A 17550-nucleotide genomic window follows, 5' to 3' on the forward strand; every position below is an offset into this window, starting at 1 on the left:
ATCCGGCTCCTTTCGATATTTGCTCCGTAACTGTTTGATGATTTCTCTCATAAGCACGGACTTACCCGTACCGGCAGAACCAGTAAAGAATATGCTTTTGCCTTGGTTAACGACCGTTTCAAGGACGTGACGCTGCTCATCACTGAGAAATAAGGACGCAATTTTTGGACGGAGTTGAAGTTGCTTGGAGATTATATCCCCTTTCTGGTTTCTCTTATGCTGTCGCCGCAGCTCTTTTTGCTCTTCCTTGATCGCACTGGCGGACTTGTTCCAGATTGCCGTGGGCTTGGGACGAGCAGGTGTTTCTGGTTTCTTATACTCCTCCGCTTTTGTCGATTCTTCGTTCTTGGAGAGCCATGGTAATGTTCGACTACTACTCGGTTGCTGGAGGTGGTGTGGGGGCGAGGACGACCATGGAATCTGAATGCTGCTCGATGGGGGAACTTGATCGTTGGAGACGGGAGGTAATTCAGGATATTTTATATCGGAGGATATCAGATCAACTGTGACTCTTTCCGCGCTTTTTGAAACGTTATTTCCCGCTGAATTGGCATTCAACGTCGCAGCAGATTGCGCCGCAATGCTCGGTCTCACGATTTTGGTCGGCGGAATGAAGGGTTCAGGTTCTTCAAAGTCCAAGTCTACATCATCATCAAAATCGTTCTCATCGAAGTAAACAGCACTGTGTAGAGTCCCTAATGCAGATTCTCCAGCACTGCTCATCTCGATTTTTCGTTGAACGCCTATTGATTTTGGAGGCGGGGTCGGCTTCGGCTGCACGATGCCATTGCTGCGAAATAGAGTGGACTGAAGCGGCTTCACAGGACCTGCGGAGTGATCTATCACGGCCTTCTTGAACATAGCCGCTTCCTGGGTCGCTCCCAATGGTCGCGCTGTTGAGTAACAAGCAGTTCGCGAAATCACTTTCGGACCATGTATGCAGTATTGGCGGAGTAGAATGAGGTCCCTTTTGCTAATTTTGGACACGTGCATATAAACCTCGCCCTGTATTTGATGCAGATCCGTTGAATGAAAGAAGCCTGCAAAAGTCGATAATCAAGATGGTTATCTGGGGGTTTTCGCGACTCAAGTCGCGCGTTTTAGTCGAATAGAACGCGCTGTATTATCGCACGTGATCACGATAATTACTTTTCTTTTGCTTATCCGCACGATAAGGAAAACATTGACAATCATGAGTTTCCACCTCTGCAATGTCTCCCGTCAAAAAGCCCCAATTCTCCCCTACCTTACTATTATTGAGGTAGCCTGGTGCTGCTGAATACTGTAGGCTATTCCTTGATGTGACAACGTCATTGAAGAGAACGGACTCCTACTGGAGTCCGCCCTTATACACAGATGGGACAGTTAGATGTATACTCCGTACTCAGCCAATGACGCAAGTCGTATTAGTTTCCAGGGCCATCCCCACGATTGTACAAAACCCGAGAAGCTACCCAAAATTGACCGAACAATCCATTGAAGCCATTTGGATTTAACCAGCCTTTATGAATAGACTATATCTGCGACCTTGTTGATCGGAAAGTCGCGCAACATAAAGGCCATATATCACGTGATCACGCATTTCCCGACGCGCGCGAATCAATAATGCGGAGTTTGCAAGTCTCGGTCCATTTCCAAAGCCCAACAGGCCTTGCAATCCTGCTTTGCCAATCATGAAGCATGGCACAGAACTCAATTTCCAGTAAGTATACGCTCAGTCCAGTGTCCGCGACTGTGACACTGCTAATATCGCTCCAGACAAGGAACACCCTCTTGCGGGGGTGGTCCTCTGCTTTACCTCTATTCTCCCAGAACAACGGGTATGCGCAATTCCGCGTTCATTTTGTCCAATCGGCAATACCGGCACAATCACTGACTGTCGGGAGCATATAGACTGAACTAGCTACAATTGCCAGTCAGATGGGAGCAGCTCACAAGTTCGACCTCACGTCCGATGTCACACATTTGCTAGTCGGCGAGATCAATACCGCGAAGTATAAGTTCGTCGCACGGGAGCGGAGTGATGTTGTTGTTCTCAGACCGGAATGGGTTGAGGCAGTACGGCAGTCATGGATGCAGGATGAAGACACCGATATTCGGGCGTTAGAGCAGCAGTATAGACTACCAACCTTCATGGGATTAGCTATCTGCATAACAGGCTTTGAGGATAGTATGTAATGCCTTCGGGTGCTTCCATCTGCTGATAAGGCTAACGGTCATTATTAGTGGCTTATCGAAATTACATTCAGGATACTGCTGTCGCGCATGGCGCTGACTTTAGGAAAGACCTTACGAAGAGTGTGACCCATCTCATCGCGCGGAATACAGAGGGCCAAAAGTACAAATTCGCAACACAGTGGAACATTAAAGTCGTAACGATGAAGTGGTTCACTGATAGCATCGAGCGTGGTATGGTTCTTGAGGAAACTCTGTATCACCCTCTTCTACCCCAAGAACAACAGGGTGTAGGCGCATGGAATCGCGCTGTGCAACCAGTCAAGGAGAAAGCTGCAGAAGCCGAGAATTCATCTAATCCTCGGCCCAGGAAGCTGCGCAGGATCGCAAGCACTAAACTCGTGGACCAGAACGAAGGCATTTGGGGTGCTATCGTAGGTGCAGGATTCGAGAACAACGAGCTGAGACGATCAACGAACAGCCAACCGAAGAACGAAGACGTCAGATCCTCGAAAATCACGAGAAAAGCATCCGTTGTACAGGAGGCTAAATCCTTCGCCAGTGAGACCACGTTTGCGGAGGCCCAGGGATCTCGTCAAGACACTTCTGAAGTGAGATCCGCTAGTAACAATGGTTTCCTGGATGGCTGTTATTTCTTCATATATGGATTTTCTCCCAAGCAGGTTTGTACCCTAGCGTCTCTCCTCGTTCTGATCTGACTGTCCCCAGACCAGTGTGCTGCGTCATCACCTTTCATACAATGGAGCTCAGCTGGTGAGCTCTTTAGGCGAGTTTTCGCGCCCAGAGATACCTAAGAGAGGGCATGGGCTCTACACGATAGTGTCGTATAAGACGCCACGGTCTGAGATCCCCTCGACGGATGATCTGGCGTTCGAATGTGACGTGGTGACCGACATGTGGCTGGAGAGATGCCTAGATGCGAAGACCCTAGTGCCACCCGAGTCTCATATCGCATGTACTCCCTTACCTGTATTTCCCATTCCAGGTTGGTATTACATTTGGGCGTCGTGAAATGTCCACTGACGGAGCTAGGATTCCATGGGATGAAAATCTGCTCGACCGGGTTTTCTCGCATCGACTTGTTGCATTTGTTAAAACTGGTCGACTTAATTGGTGAGCCACTAAATTTTGTCAGCTTAAATGGATACTAACTGTGTAGGTGCCACATATGACGAGTACCTAACGCCGAAAGCGACTGTTCTGGTATGTAATGACTCGCGCTCAATGAATAGCGAAAAGCTGCGACACACTTCCGAGTGGAAAATCCCAGCTGTCACAGTAGATTGGCTCTGGTCCTCCATCCAATCAGCACAGAGAAAGCCATTCGACCCATATATTATACAGAGGTTGTCGCAACATGAAAAGAGCTTGGAAGTGCGAGCCGGCTCTCGCACGGAGCAGAAACGTCTACCCGAGTCCTCTGATAAGCCCAACAGGATTGTGCAGCCAGACTCCCGTACTACGGAATCAAAGAGCCTTGGTGTGAACGGGTCCACCAAGAGCACTCCTGTTGAGAAGCGGTCCAAAACCAGTAGCGAAGATGAATCAGTGAAGCCACCAGTCCCATATAAAAGACCATCACAGTCAGCATCAGTCTCACCTACCAAAGAAACCAGACCAGCAAATATAGCCTCGCCCTCAAACAAGCGAAAACCATCAGACCATGGCACAACCTCCGCACAATCCGCCATCGAACTCGCCGTAACCGGATTTCTCAAGCAAGCACGAGCAGCAAATTCGCTCTCAAAATCCGATACAACAGATCAGGAAAGCGATAGCCTCCGCCGAAGGCGCCGGAAACCGCTCCTCGGACGAGCACCATCCCACTCCTCCGCACAGGGCGTCTTCTCCCGCGCCAGCTCAATCGACACACTCAACGAAGACGGATGTGGCAGTGCCGTGGAAAGCATCAACACAGAGGGCTTCAATTCGTTCCTTACAGGCGGGCGATTCGAGCCCTCAGAATCTCAACGTCGCTTCGAGGACGAAGAGAATGAGGAGCCTGCAATGACACAGCTGAACTATGAGGATCCCGATGCCGTCAAAATGCGCGAAGAGCTTTTTAGTCACGCTGGCAAACTCTCCAAGAAATCTGCCGATCACGGCGTGGTTGTTGGTGAGGTCAGGGAATTGGAGGATGTTGGCTGGGGAACTCGTCGAAGGACGAGGAACGCGGTTAAGGATTCGGAGGATGAGTTGTAAATGAGGTTCATGATCTATTTATATGAGCTTGCATTGCTTTGGGTGTCTATTTTTTTTTGGTTTGTCCGGTGCATTGCATGGTATAATGGCGTCTTTTGTTCACTCGAGATTCGGGACATTAAGATACACACCAATAGCGTCAACGGCGTGCGCATATTTTCCTCTCATGTTTTGATGCATAAACTTTATTAGCCTAAATAATAGTAGGTATGTACCATTCTGAAGCTTCAAAGCGCCTTGCCATGTGCATTAGACGAGAGTATTATTAGTCCTAAGCCATATACGCCGTCACAGATTGGGACACCACTCAATACAACCTTGTCTACAGTGAACAACCAAGCAATGCAGAGTCGCTATTGTTATAAGAAATGGGTAAGGTTTCTCGATTAGAGGTGAAAGCAGGTACATTTTATAATAAACAAAGGGCTCAACAGTACGCCGCTTGGGATATCTAGTAAGCAAAGGGGGAGTGAAGAGCGGCCGCTACACTATTAATCAGCCATAGAGACCGTATAGCGAAGGATGAACTCGTTCAGAACCTCTGGATAATGGGTGCGGACAAGGAAAGACTGTACAAGAAAAGGTTTTGGACAAGCAGAAGATGTATGAGAAGGGAATTCGGGGGGGAAGAAATGCAACGACATAACAGTCAAGCGGAGAAAAGAAGGGCGAGATTCATGTAGCGTCATAATGTTTGTACAGACAAGGCTCAGCCTTGAATGGCGGCCAGGCCTCCAGGCAAGGGGGCGTCAAGATCAATATTCTCAACGGATCGTCGGTTCTCGCCACTATCCCGGAAGAGGTTTGAGAAGTATTTGCTGGCGACCTCGCTCTCTTGTTTCGTCTTGCTGACCTCCAGCTTACGTCTTCCGAGATCCTCAATGCCTTGAGCGAGGCTGGTCTGCAGATTGCCGGCGGGTATACGGAGGATGCGGCGGACCTCAGTCGAGATACGAGTAGCATTGGAGTGCACATAGTCCATTTCGGACAGAGTAGCGGCAAGCTTGCGCGAGAGACGAGGGGGGAGTGTATGCGGGATTGACGAGAGCATATAAGCAGTGGTCAAGACGGCTGTTGAAAATTAGCATGAGATCTCGAATAGCAGAATTGAAGATGACTTACCAGCAGCGACGATGCCAGGTAGGAGAAGACGCCGCAAGTTGTTAGGCCCAAGGATTTTGGCGGCACTGAACAAGCTATCTACCCAGCTGCCTCCGAAGGCTCGACCACCGAGGACTGTCACGGCAGTCATGGCAATTCCAGTGCCAGCCATCTTCTCCTGTCGTTCCCACAAACCGGCAATATCAAAGAAATCCCAGATCTCCACCTCAGTGTCGACCTGTCTAGCTAAGGTATGGCGACGACCACGGCGGAACATTGCATCGGCACGGAAGTTCAATGGAGCGAAATTGTCCTCTCCAACATGCAGCAGACCAATGTTCTGAATGAATCCCACTCCTTGAACAGACTTTGCCCGCGCGTAGTCTTCGCAATCAGCGACAGATGTAGAAATCTGCTCCAGCATTGCTAGTTTGAGATCCTCGGCATACTGGAACGCAGAGAACAGACCAGGGTATTCGACACCTAGGTCAGCCTCGGACACTCGCGAGATGGTGTCCGTTAATGTTGAACGCGTATGGTTGTAGACATCCTCGCACGAGTCGTCAATACACTTCTCAACTTCATCGCCGAGCTCGATCTGTTTCTGCTTGCCATTTTCATAGGCTGGTTCGAGCTCAGCGAGCTCGTCTGTAACGCGCTTAAGTTCCGACTGAGCGATGTCACGATTAACAGCCGCTAATGAATTGATATCCGCAAGCAGGTTGAGAAGATATGTTCTTGCAGGCGCGAGCTTGGAACGAGCGCGCTTCTCCAGGACAAACCGTCTGAGAGAGCTCTCCAGGTTCTCAAAATCTCGAATCTTCTCCCTCTGCTTTCCTTTGCCCTTCCCTTTGTCGTCAGAATGGTCGTCATCATCATCTCCATGAGGATCAGAACCTCCACCGCTGCCACTACCAGATTGCTCCATGGGGATTGGAGGTGCAACCGGGACAGCATTACTTGAAACAAAGTGAACCAGCTCAGCAGCTTCCTTGTACGTACGAGGACTGAGCTTGCCAATCTGATCCATGATCATGCGTTCGCAACGCTGCTTATCACGAATCTGATCAAACCCATTCACAACAATGAAGATGTAAGCCTTCTCATGGGCAGCATTCAAGATGAATTCTTTGGCGGAAAGTGTAAAGTGGTTGGCAGCGGATACCACAAACACAACCACATCAATTTCCTCCTGCCGGGCAAAAACAGCTGTCGTCTTTAATGAATCCGAGTTGAGGCCAGGTGCATCAATCAAGGCAATATCCACCACCCCATTGTTGAGGAGCGATTCATCAATCGTTCGGACGTCCTTCACGTAGACCTTGCATTGCATGTACTTGGAGTTATCGATAACGATATTTTCGAGTTCCGGAAGAGTGTACACATCGTAGGTGCTTTCATCGTTGCGATTGTATTGCTTATTCTTGTGCACCGCATGTACCTCCTCGACTCCACTGTTCTCTCGTGCATCGAGAACCTCGCAGAAAATGCTGGTGCAGGGTTGCTGGTCCTCGGGGAGCACCTTCCGACGCAGCAGAGCGTTACAGAAAGTCGATTTGCCGGCATTCAAGTCTCCTGTGATAAGCACCTTGCTTGATGTGTCCTCGATTCTGTCCCGCAGAGAAAGAAGATGTTTGATGCTCTGGCTGATTTTTCCGTCCAAAAGTGATGCAATCGAGGCCTTCTCCAGTGAATGTACCAACTCGGCCTGTGACAAAGCACCGAGCTTCAGATCCAACTTCAGAATCGAGAATTCCTGCGCAATCTGTGGGCTCATCAATCTTGGTTCTGGTGGAGATCGGCGTTCCGCAGCCGCACTCGACTCCGCTAAGTCGTCGCTTCCTGACATCGTGGCTGCGCGTCGCATTTGTCCTGGCCGGGGGAAAGGCTCCGATTGATTGTTTTCAGTTTCGAAATATGACTGACTCTGTCGTAGACCGGGTCTTTGCGAAGGTGAGCCGGGGCTACCCGGAGCGCTCTGTACAGATGGATAATGTGCTGGCCATTGGCGGTTCATATCCTGAAGCTCCTTCAACGTTTCAATTGTCCGGGAAATGGCACGTCCAAGTTTCGTCCGATTCGAATTACTGAAAAGAAGACTTGTCAGCCCTTCAAAACGAGTTGCGGTACTTCGTCGGCACATACTAGAGTAGTTGATGAACATGGCTCGCAATAACCTGCTTCTCATGCTCGGCTGTATCAACCCACACGTCAGCAACAATGCCCCAATTCCATCACCACTTATCACCCCAACATGAACAGAACCACGAACCAGCTGGATTCCAATTAGCCGTACCGGGAGGTGTAGGCACTGGCGTCGGTTTATCGACCATCAAATCCGCTCGCCACCCGGCCCCCTCATCACCATCCATCACACTTCCACTCGCAATACTTCCCCCATATCCCGAATCCGCGTTCAACGAAGCCATGAGAGCCGTGGCGCTCTCAGACGTCGACCCATTCCCGACAGTCATGTACGTAGGCGGGGGTCGTGGATAAAAAGGGTTGTTCTCCGTAGTATCCTCGGGAGGGTGCCGAGAGGATCCCTCTCCGGCCGATGCGTCCTTGCCGGGGAAATACTCCTGACTCATGGCGAATATCGTGTGAGTTGCATCGACTTCGAAAATAAAGGATGGAAGGGTGTTTTGTCGGAACCCAGTTTAGGTGATGGTGATGGTTCCACCGGGAAATTTCATGACGGCAGGCGTTGGGACTATGCCCGAAAGGGGCTGGCGGCAGCATGTGACTCCCTCCCGCAGTAATCAATAATGGCCGCGTATTATTGTTCGTTACCCTGTCAAGCCTCTGCTTAGGTGGGTTGATGTCACCGCATCACCGCAGGCTTCCACCTGATAAACATACTGCTGCGCATAACAATTACCATTCGTGGGGAGGCACGTTTACTTTGGCCACTGTCTTCAATCGCTACATAGACCTGTCGTTCCCATTATGAATGTACGTGGTACACCACACTATCTCTCGTTTCCCCACTTACAGGCCTCTTCTAGATCGTCGAGTGGGCATTCGGGAAGCGCATGACGCCAGCGGAGCGTCTACGCAAGCATCAAAGAGCGCTCGATCGGACGCAGCGAGAATTAGACCGGGAACGAGTCAAGTTGGAAAATCAGGAGAAGAAACTGATTCAAGACATTAAAAAGAGTGCCAAGAATGGCCAAATCGGAGCCTGCAAGATCCAAGCAAAGGATCTGGTTCGGACGAGAAGGTATGTATAGCATAATTCCATTCTTCTTTTCCTTCACTGTATCTCTTGATTAATTTGTCACTTGCGACCAGGTACATCCAGAAGTTTTATCAAATGCGGACGCAGTTACAGGCCATTTCCCTCCGTATTCAGGTACGGCCACTGTTTGAGAGATCTGGGGCATCAGTGCGCTGACCTTGGCATACAGACCGTCCGAAGCAATGAACAGATGATGCAGTCTATGAAAGGAGCCACGATGCTTCTAGGAAGCATGAATCGCCAGATGAACCTCCCCGCTCTTCAACGGATCGCGATGGAGTTTGAACGAGAGAACGATATCATGGACCAACGGCAAGAAATGATGGACGATGCCATAGACGAGGCTACAGGCCTAGAAGGAGAGGAGGAGGAAGGCGAGGACATCGTGAAGGAAGTTCTGGATGAAATTGGTGTTGACCTCAACCAGGCGGTAGGTCCATCCAGCGGGCTACTTTTCATTGTTGCGCTTTACTGACTTTTCTACCACAGCTGGGCGAAACCCCGACAGATATTCAGAAGACAGCGGTTGGCGAGACCAGAGTTGCCCAACCGGTTGGAGCCGGTGGGACTGCCAGTGATGACGATCTTCAGGCCAGGCTTGACAGCCTACGGCGGTAACGATACGACACTCGACCAAATTACTCCCTTACGCCTATGCCGGATATCCATTCAGGAATATGTTCTATTGCTCGATGGGGTACTAGGGATATCCTTAATGAGTTACGAATGTCAATACTTCCTTTTATCAGAAGCCCTGCGGTTTTGTCAGCATCCAGGAATCTACTTACAGTACGGCTCGCACACTAAGTTTAGAATATTTCTGATGTTAATCAAAGTCATGGATCTCTATGAGGAAAACCTAAAATTAGCTGGAAGGAAACAATTTTGTCGCAGCCATACATCACCGTTGGAATGAATGCTTGCCAGTATACTTTTCGCCAAAAAAAGGAAGTGTATCACGCACCCTGTGCGGGATCTGGTGAAATGCACCTGTATCTTCGCTAGAAGAAACACTCGCGAGGTATATCTGGTCGCTTGAACAGCCTGTCACCGTGATAAGCCCATTGGCCGAACCAAGGAAACGAAATCAGCTCGCTAAGTCTTGGTCGTTGCTTTGGGTCCCTTTGGAGCATCGTTCGCAGCGCGTCCACGCAGTCCTGCGACAAATCCTCCCGGACAGCCAATTCCTCGTTGATCATTCGCTTCCGTCTGGCATATGCTGCGTCCCACCGGGGTCCTTTGTCGTGTAGTCCAGGAGGCTCCTGCCAACGGCCATCGATAAGCTTGAAAGCGAACTCGCCAACGGTCCTAATCTCATCGTCCCATTCCGGATCCTCCCAGGGCGCGTATCCATGCAGCAAACAAAACACCTCCACAGCATAATTCCAGAGTGCGGCTTGACGGGTATCTTTTCTGCATTTGACTTGTGCGATTCCATGTGCTTTTTTTCTGATATGTTCGCGCAGTTGTGGCTTCAGTAACTCGATTGCAACCTCTGGAGGCAGAAGATATTCTTGCCAAAAGACGTAAGTGTGGGAGTTTTCCATGAAGTCAAGATCATCCAGCCCGAAGCCCATTATTCCAAAGTCGATCAGTTGTGTCTGTATTCGAGAAGAGACCGTTAGCCAGGCCCCTGATGGTTAACTTTAGGGAAATCGGAGATGAATTGGGAAAGAATAAAAAGGAAGCAATAGAAGACAAGCAAGCCTTGCGGCTTCAACGGAACTGAAATTCTGAAATTTACTTACGTCAAGATTCTCGCCCACAAGATAATTGCGATAGGATAGGTCATCATACGTGATGTTCATATCACGGAGGTAAGCGATTGCTTCCAAGAGCTGCGTCGACACCTTGCAGGCCTGAAGCTCATTCAACCTTGGCTCCTTTTCAGGCGTGCGGAGATGACCCCCTTCAACGGCCCAGACTTTGTCCGTCTCTTTCATTCCATTTGAGAGTTGGAGTGTATCGTAATCCATGCAAGCAGACATGACGATCGCGACCTTGTCCTTCTCAGTATAGACAGAGTGGAGGGTTGGAAACCTTGGGCTGCGAGTCAATAAGAGCATAATCATTGCTTCACATGGTATATAACGAACTTTTCCACCATCTTCGAAGAACATCATTTCGGTTCCATGTAGCCCGTACTCCATTGTCGCAATGGTGTTGTGTTCGTGAACCTTGATGGCAAAGTTAGCCTGTCCGTGAGGAGTGTTTTTATGGGCAAGGAACACCGTGCCGAAGCCTATATCAGTTCATTAGCTACCAGTCAAAGACGACTCAACACCAAGAGAAGAAACGGGTGGATATACCTCCAGAACCAATGCAACCAGATAACCTCACCTTCCGACGAAGCCTTCGGCACATACCCTGGAGCCTTGCGTTGACAGTTGCGTGCCCACTCCTTGATCGTTTTGTGAAGCTGGCAACCTTCGTTTGGAAGGCATGGCTGTCAGGTCTGTGTTTTCGAGTCTGGTTCAGAGTGCTCGCGCCTAGGCCGTACTTGTGAGAGCACCGGGAGATCCGTCGTCCTCCCCTCAGATCCAGGCTTGTCTTCAGTCGGCCCGCAATGACTCGATGAAGAAGTGGGAATCTTTCTGAAACCGCACTCTCTGGCTGAATGAGAAGGGGAATAATCTTGTCAAACCGGCGGTTATCACCAGGCATTCTCTGAAGGTCTATGCCCAAATTGACCGTAGAACCAACACCATCCGAGTCAGTCGTGTCGCTATAGGCTGTAGCATTTGGGGCAACAGTCGGAATCGTCACATTGTTGGTATTCGTTGCATTGTTCGCATTTGTGCCGCTCGTCCCATTTGTTCCGTCCGTCCCAGAGTCGTCGGGATTGAAGACTAGACTGTTATTGACGTATGAACGTGCATCTTCTCGCGGGGTGTAGCTACCGAACCTAGGCCCTGAGCTACCTGCAGCGGCTTCGGTTGGGGTGTTGTTTGAATGTGACATCCTAGCATATGCAAAGCTGAAAAGGTTGTATAAATAAAAGAATCAATATTGGAGTGATGTTTTCTGGAATCTTCCCACAGTCATACGCGGGGAATGCGTATGCTATATACCCTGAAAAAGGCATCTCTACCTCCATAGATTGCTTCCGGTTCTTCTATGCTGTAGGTAGTCCAAAAATAGAAGATTGATGGGATCATGAACCGGAGGTGGTCCATTGTTCAGTAACAAAGAGCAATACTCAGCGTTGTCGTTGATAAAGACAGTGACCTGAATAACGAAATAAGCAATGTCAACAAAGGGTTTCATGTTGGATATTTCGCTGAGTTCTAGACAAAGAGATTGCGGATATGGAGATGCCATCTCACATGAAAGTCATTGTCCTTTCACAATTCGAAAGCGCTCTTTGGAGACTCTTCAGCTTTATACCKATTTCAAGGTACATGGTACTCTCTTGTTGCAGTCTCCAAGGCTGATAAAGAGCTTGACATTAGAAAGACAAGGGAGCATTTCAATTTAGATATTATATGACAAAGAGCATCATTCATGCTACTGTAATTGGACCCTGTCATGGAGCCCATTCTAGGTCAATCTTTGTTGAACTTGACCCCCAAAGGGCATCCGCTGCCATAACCCAGGCAGACAACGTCAAAGGGATCATCCGTGAACCAGCAGCTTTATTTTTTCCGTTAAAGAGCGTTCAAGTGTTAGTGTTTTCAAGGTGGACAACTACAGAGTCCTGTTTGTTCCCATTCATTTCCCCTGTCCAAAACGCTCCTAGTGGTGTCCCCGCTTAGTATATATTTCGCAATAAGACCACACACAAGACGTGAGTTATTACCGATTTGAGGCCAAAAATGCTGCTTCACTTGAACTACAGCCCAGTCCAAGTCTTTCTAATCTATATAATTAATCAACTGACGGGATGATGAGGCTAGCCTCCGTCTGTCAGGGCAAAAATGGGTAAATTTTGCACACCATGGCAACATAACCAGAGGCCAAAGGCCATCCACCCCTGTCCAATAATTACTCAGACTGATGGCTATGAGCGATATTTTCAATCAAGATGGGGCCGAAAAAAAACTCTTTCAAGCCACAGCAATCATGGATGACTTGTCCTGCAGGTATTCAGTCTCTTCAAGCAAGTCAACAACACTGCAGAAACAAAGGAGCATATCCACTTGACATGTGGCCTGTGGGACTTACATGGTTACCACTGGTTACTACTGCAAGTCAAAAGGCAAGGATACAGTAACTTGACTACCTAGTTAGCTTAAAACATGATACTATGCACTGTGGATGGCTGATGAGCATGACTGCACAGAGGCGCGATGGTGCCTGCTTTGAGCGTCTCTTGGCTGCAGGATCGAGCGGCACGGAGTGCTCAATCCTCCCTACTTGCATGTTTCCATCCACCAGTCACAGAACGAAGGCACCGTCATCAAAACAAAATAATACAATACTTGGGGGAGGTGACGTTGTACGGCAGACTAGGCTGCAATTCCAGTCTTTGCTTGAAGAGCAGAGCCTCGCGGAAAAAGCAACTCATCATTTTGGAGACTGGCGGTGATGCAGCTCCACGGTAGTACAGGGCATCCACAGTTGGAGGAATCATCTACATCCCCAACATAGTATTCTGGACAGTCAAATTGATGTTTTGCTTACACTGATCTAGACCAACATTGACGAATGTCCTCGATTGGACCCTGATTTCACGCTTGCTATGTCTCTTGCACAGCCACTGCTTTGCGGCTGAGGCCTCCACGACCAGGAGGAACAGCCTCAGCAATCAGGTCAGACCTTCGCAATAGACTTGCCCGGGCACGTCCTGCGCCCCATTACTCTCGTGTTTCTGTGCCTGAGATGCAGCTCTACGACACCTCTGGTCATTATTTTGTTATCTTCGACGAATCATCCACCTGACCAGGGGGACTTGCCCATGACTCCATCCTCTCCAGGGTCGAAAATTTTTCTGTCGCGTGTGAAGAGAGTGCAGAGAAGATGGCAGGCAGAAGCGCATGGATACTTCATACTCAAATCTGAGTGGTCGCTCAGCAGCCGCCTTTTTGCTTTGAAAAGAGCGAAAGAGCCCCTCCATATCCTGCTTTCTGCCTGGAGCTTAAAGATGTCTCTGTGTCCTTTCCATTAGTCTTGATGTCTATGGTCTCATCGTCCTCTGTATATGCCATTAACTGCCCTTGATTCTGATATTCCTTGCTTTGACTCGTATATGTTGTATTAGCCTGGAGACTCTTCCCTTACCTCCTCTGACTGTGCTCTCGTCTTGGTGCTGGTACAGAAAGCACTCTTCTGCAAACCATGGCATTCGCCAATCAAAATATGGGTCCGCCTGTCCCTCCTCTTCATCACCCGCCAGCTGGTCCGCATGAGGATCCTCGCATCACTCAGCACCGTGTTCCTGGTCAGATAGATCCTGGATATCTGGCGGACCAAATGGCTCAGCTTCATGTGGACCCCCAAAGGTCTGCCCAAGGCGGCTACCAGCAAACAGGCCGCTCCGAACCCTTCAGAGAGCACACGCGTTCTCCATACTATTACTTTGGGTACACCTTCTTCAAGGCCGAGGCAGCGCCCGGCCAAAAGTCCACTTGGAACCAAGTCCAGAGAACAAGGATGAACTTGAGCCAGGCGGACCTGTTTCAGCTGGTGCAGAAGCGAGCAAAGAAATCTACTGCTGTTGAGCAATATCAAGCACTATCAAAACTGAAACGAACCCATGTGGATCAATTAATCAATGAGCACAGACGCAGTGATCCTCGATTCGAATGGACCTGCGCTTACGTCAAGGAAGACTCAAAGCCGGTCAAAGGCAAGGGTGCTCGTCGCGGTGATTTTGAGACGCTCTCGATGGATGTAGTGATTGTGAGAAGGCCGGTGACGGCCGAACCAGCGGGTGTCCAGACTCATTCCAAGCCCAGAGAGGAGCACCCAGTCGATCCTAACAACTTCGTGGTGGAAGATGTGCGAAGACCGAGAATTGTCGAGATGAATGGCCAATGGAGTGAGCCGGCTATCAACCATGCACAAATGCCAGCGAACATGAATCAAGCACAGCAACATCCTCAGCATGCGTACCAGCAACCACATTTCCCTCCTCAGGCTCACGCTGATACAGCAAGGCAGCAGCACCATCAACAGACGCAATGGTCAGGAATGCACCAACAACCAGAGATACATCATCACGGGGCCCCTCATTCAGGCAACAATCCTCAATTTCAGCCACAACATCCGGGTATACGTATCATCCCAGTCGCTCCTGATGCGCATCCTCAGAGCCATGATCGTGGTCTTGGCCCCAGTCAAGTCAATCATCATGCAGACCAACCCTTCATGAGGCCAGAGGTTCATAACCAAACCAGAGCGAACAAAACATATACACCCCGGTCGTCAAGTCTGCACGTCGGGCCCGAGGCAGAGTGGCCTCCTGAGTCGAGCAGCATAGGAGATGATGAATCCGAGCTGTTTGACTTTGAGGACGAAAGCTCAGCTACCGAAGGCTCTGAGGACATTGCTGACGAGGCGCCAAAAAGATCGAAATCATGGCGCGGGAGTCTTCATCGCCAAAACTCCGCGTCAAGGCAGAACCGCCCTGAGGTCGCTTACAGGACTCATTACCGCAAGAAGCCGACCAAGACTGCTTCAGACTCGAAGCTTAACCGCACGAAATATCCAGTCGGCTATGTCGAGGTGATCCCAGCAAATAGCAAGCAATCAAGCAAGCGAACTGTGAAGCCTCAACCGAAAGAGAGTGCCGTCCAGCAACAGCCCCGGAGCCGGCCTAAGATTGTGCAAGCACCCGCCAACTCGACCGACCTGGACCTAGCATATCTCGGTGAAAAAATGCTTAAGGGCCGTGAGAGGAATGACATCAGAACGCGAATCCTGGATGATCGGGAAGCGAGAGTGGAACGGCGGGAGAAGCTGGTCGAGCACCAAGCTCGGATGTTGGACGAGAAACTCGAAGAAGCGCGTTATTTGGACCGACACCTGTCGATTCGAGAACCAGGCCTCTTTCAGCGTCGATACTACCTGTAAAAAGTTCTCTGGGCCTTTCTCTACGCTCCTTTAACTTTCTCCTTATCCATTTTGATTTGATTTTCGTTCATTTGTTACCCTTTCTGTCTCCCATGCTGTAATGTACACTTTTGGGGTTTCGGTCGATCGGTCAACAGGGATACCACTGGGCAAACGGGCGTTACTAGTTTCTTGTCTGTTAAAATTAGGTACATGCAATTATACAGAAAATAAGTTTTGGATAGCCTACACTCCGCAGATGACTCCCTGGACATCCTTTTCGTATTAGACGAGCCAATTGAAGAACCATCTCGCATTTACACGCAGCAGGACAGCTCATCAACTCCCCGGTGAGGTTAAGTGGACCAAAGTGACGCAGTGCAAGTGTTATCGATAAGCCCCTCTCTGCTTCTGCCAGTTCGGTAAGGCATGAAGCCCTCCAGCCCCGCTGTCTCCCGTTTTCTCTTCGTCTTCCGTCATAAACTCCATAAACGTCGGTTACTTCAGGCTAGTAGCTTCCTGCTTTTCTTCCCTCATACACATCTTTCCAGACTGTTCAGATTCATCTTTTCCACATATTTTCCCATTACTTTCATTTCTCTATACACTCAGCCAAAATGCCTCGCCAATTCTTCGTCGGTGGTAACTTCAAGATGTATGAGCTCTAACCCAATGCCCCGCAGTCCCCCTCGCAGCTTCACCATCCCAGCCCGCAAATGAACAGCTACTAACATTCTCGGCGAACTGATAGGAATGGTGTCACTGACACCATCACCTCCATCATTAAAAACCTCAATGAGGCCAAGCTCGACCCCTMCGTCGAAGTCGTCATCTCCCCCTCTTCCCTCTACCTCCTCCATGCCCGCCAAACTGCCGACTCCAAGATTGGCGTTGCCGCCCAGAACGTCTTTGACAAGCCCAACGGTGCTTTCACCGGTGAAATCAGCGTTGAGCAGCTCAAGGATGCTAAGATCGACTGGGCTATTATCGGACACAGCGAGCGTCGTGTTATCCTTAAGGAGACTGACGAGGTACGTTACTCGCTGGAATCTACTTTGCCGGTTTTGGAATGGGATGGCTGACATGTCTGATTAGTTCGTTGCTCGCAAGACCAAGGCTGCTATTGATGGTGGCCTGAGCGTCATCCTTTGCATTGGCGAGACCCTGGAGGTAACTTATTCTATTCGCTCGGTTCTATTCCCCACGTATCCAGTAGACTAACACTACACAGGAGCGTGAGGCCGGCAAGACCATCGATGTCGTTAGAAGGCAGCTCGACGCTGTTGCCAAGGAGCTTTCCAAGGAGCAGTGGCAGAAGGTCGTCATTGCTTACGAGCCTGTCTGGTTAGTCGCTCGCAAACACATTAATTCAGAATTAAATGCTAACAACATACTGCAGGGCCATCGGCACTGGCAAGGTCGCTACCACCGAGCAGGCCCAGGAGGTCCACGCCGCTATCCGCAAGTGGCTCAGCGACGCCGTTTCCTCCGAGGCCTCTGAGAACGTCCGCATTATCTACGGTGGCTCCGTCAGCGAGAAGAACTGCCGCGAACTGGCCAAGCAGCCCGATGTCGACGGTTTCCTGGTTGGCGGTGCCAGCTTGAAGCCTGCCTGTAAGGACTCCTTTCCGCCCAATTGAGCATCGAATTATAGACTAACAATGTGACCTCTAGTCGTCGACATCATCAACGCCCGTCTGTAGTCGACATACAATGGAATCTTCCTCACCAAGTCCTGCTGCTGCTCTAGTACCGGCAGGGACACAGATCATGAATCACAATAGAGCTCTTAAAAGGCGCTCTGGGGAATTATATAT

General features: G+C 49.7%; 6 protein-coding genes across 6 annotated transcripts; 4 read left to right on the plus strand and 2 right to left on the minus strand.

Annotated features, from left to right (window-relative positions):
* Nucleotides 1-1680: 1680 nt before the first annotated feature.
* Asppvi_005159 (BRCT domain protein) lies at nucleotides 1681-4398 on the plus strand (the record flags this gene model as incomplete). The annotated part of the gene is made up of 7 exons (XM_043301085.1): nucleotides 1681-1702; nucleotides 1759-1820; nucleotides 1894-2170; nucleotides 2227-2858; nucleotides 2905-3181; nucleotides 3229-3309; nucleotides 3356-4398. The coding sequence occupies 7 exons, from the start codon at nucleotides 1681-1683 to the stop codon at nucleotides 4396-4398; spliced, it is 2394 nt and encodes a 797-aa protein (XP_043157020.1).
* Nucleotides 4399-5107: 709 nt separating this feature from the next.
* Asppvi_005160 (mitofusin) lies at nucleotides 5108-8090 on the minus strand (the record flags this gene model as incomplete). Its single annotated transcript, XM_043301086.1, has 4 exons — nucleotides 5108-5469; nucleotides 5521-7586; nucleotides 7645-7693; nucleotides 7772-8090. The coding sequence occupies 4 exons, from the start codon at nucleotides 8088-8090 to the stop codon at nucleotides 5108-5110; spliced, it is 2796 nt and encodes a 931-aa protein (XP_043157021.1).
* A 358-nt stretch (nucleotides 8091-8448) lies between these two features.
* Nucleotides 8449-9358, plus strand: Asppvi_005161 (ESCRT-III subunit protein DID4; the record flags this gene model as incomplete). The annotated part of the gene is made up of 5 exons (XM_043301087.1): nucleotides 8449-8454; nucleotides 8508-8722; nucleotides 8794-8854; nucleotides 8910-9170; nucleotides 9230-9358. The coding sequence occupies 5 exons, from the start codon at nucleotides 8449-8451 to the stop codon at nucleotides 9356-9358; spliced, it is 672 nt and encodes a 223-aa protein (XP_043157022.1).
* A 383-nt stretch (nucleotides 9359-9741) lies between these two features.
* Nucleotides 9742-11701, minus strand: Asppvi_005162 (Protein kinase domain-containing protein; the record flags this gene model as incomplete). The annotated part of the gene is made up of 3 exons (XM_043301088.1): nucleotides 9742-10341; nucleotides 10489-10982; nucleotides 11050-11701. 3 exons carry the CDS (start codon nucleotides 11699-11701, stop codon nucleotides 9742-9744), a joined length of 1746 nt encoding a protein of 581 aa, XP_043157023.1.
* A 2316-nt stretch (nucleotides 11702-14017) lies between these two features.
* Nucleotides 14018-15754, plus strand: Asppvi_005163 (uncharacterized protein; the record flags this gene model as incomplete). The annotated part of the gene is made up of 1 exon (XM_043301089.1): nucleotides 14018-15754. One exon carries the CDS (start codon nucleotides 14018-14020, stop codon nucleotides 15752-15754), a length of 1737 nt encoding a protein of 578 aa, XP_043157024.1.
* Nucleotides 15755-16350: 596 nt separating this feature from the next.
* Nucleotides 16351-17436, plus strand: Asppvi_005164 (triose-phosphate isomerase TPI1; the record flags this gene model as incomplete). The annotated part of the gene is made up of 6 exons (XM_043301090.1): nucleotides 16351-16388; nucleotides 16485-16764; nucleotides 16829-16903; nucleotides 16965-17077; nucleotides 17133-17347; nucleotides 17408-17436. The coding sequence occupies 6 exons, from the start codon at nucleotides 16351-16353 to the stop codon at nucleotides 17434-17436; spliced, it is 750 nt and encodes a 249-aa protein (XP_043157025.1).
* Between the last annotated feature and the right edge of the window lie 114 nt (nucleotides 17437-17550).

Source organism: Aspergillus pseudoviridinutans (assembly GCF_018340605.1).
Source record: "Aspergillus pseudoviridinutans IFM 55266 DNA, scaffold_3, whole genome shotgun sequence".
Lineage (NCBI taxonomy): Eukaryota > Fungi > Ascomycota > Eurotiomycetes > Eurotiales > Aspergillaceae > Aspergillus > Aspergillus pseudoviridinutans.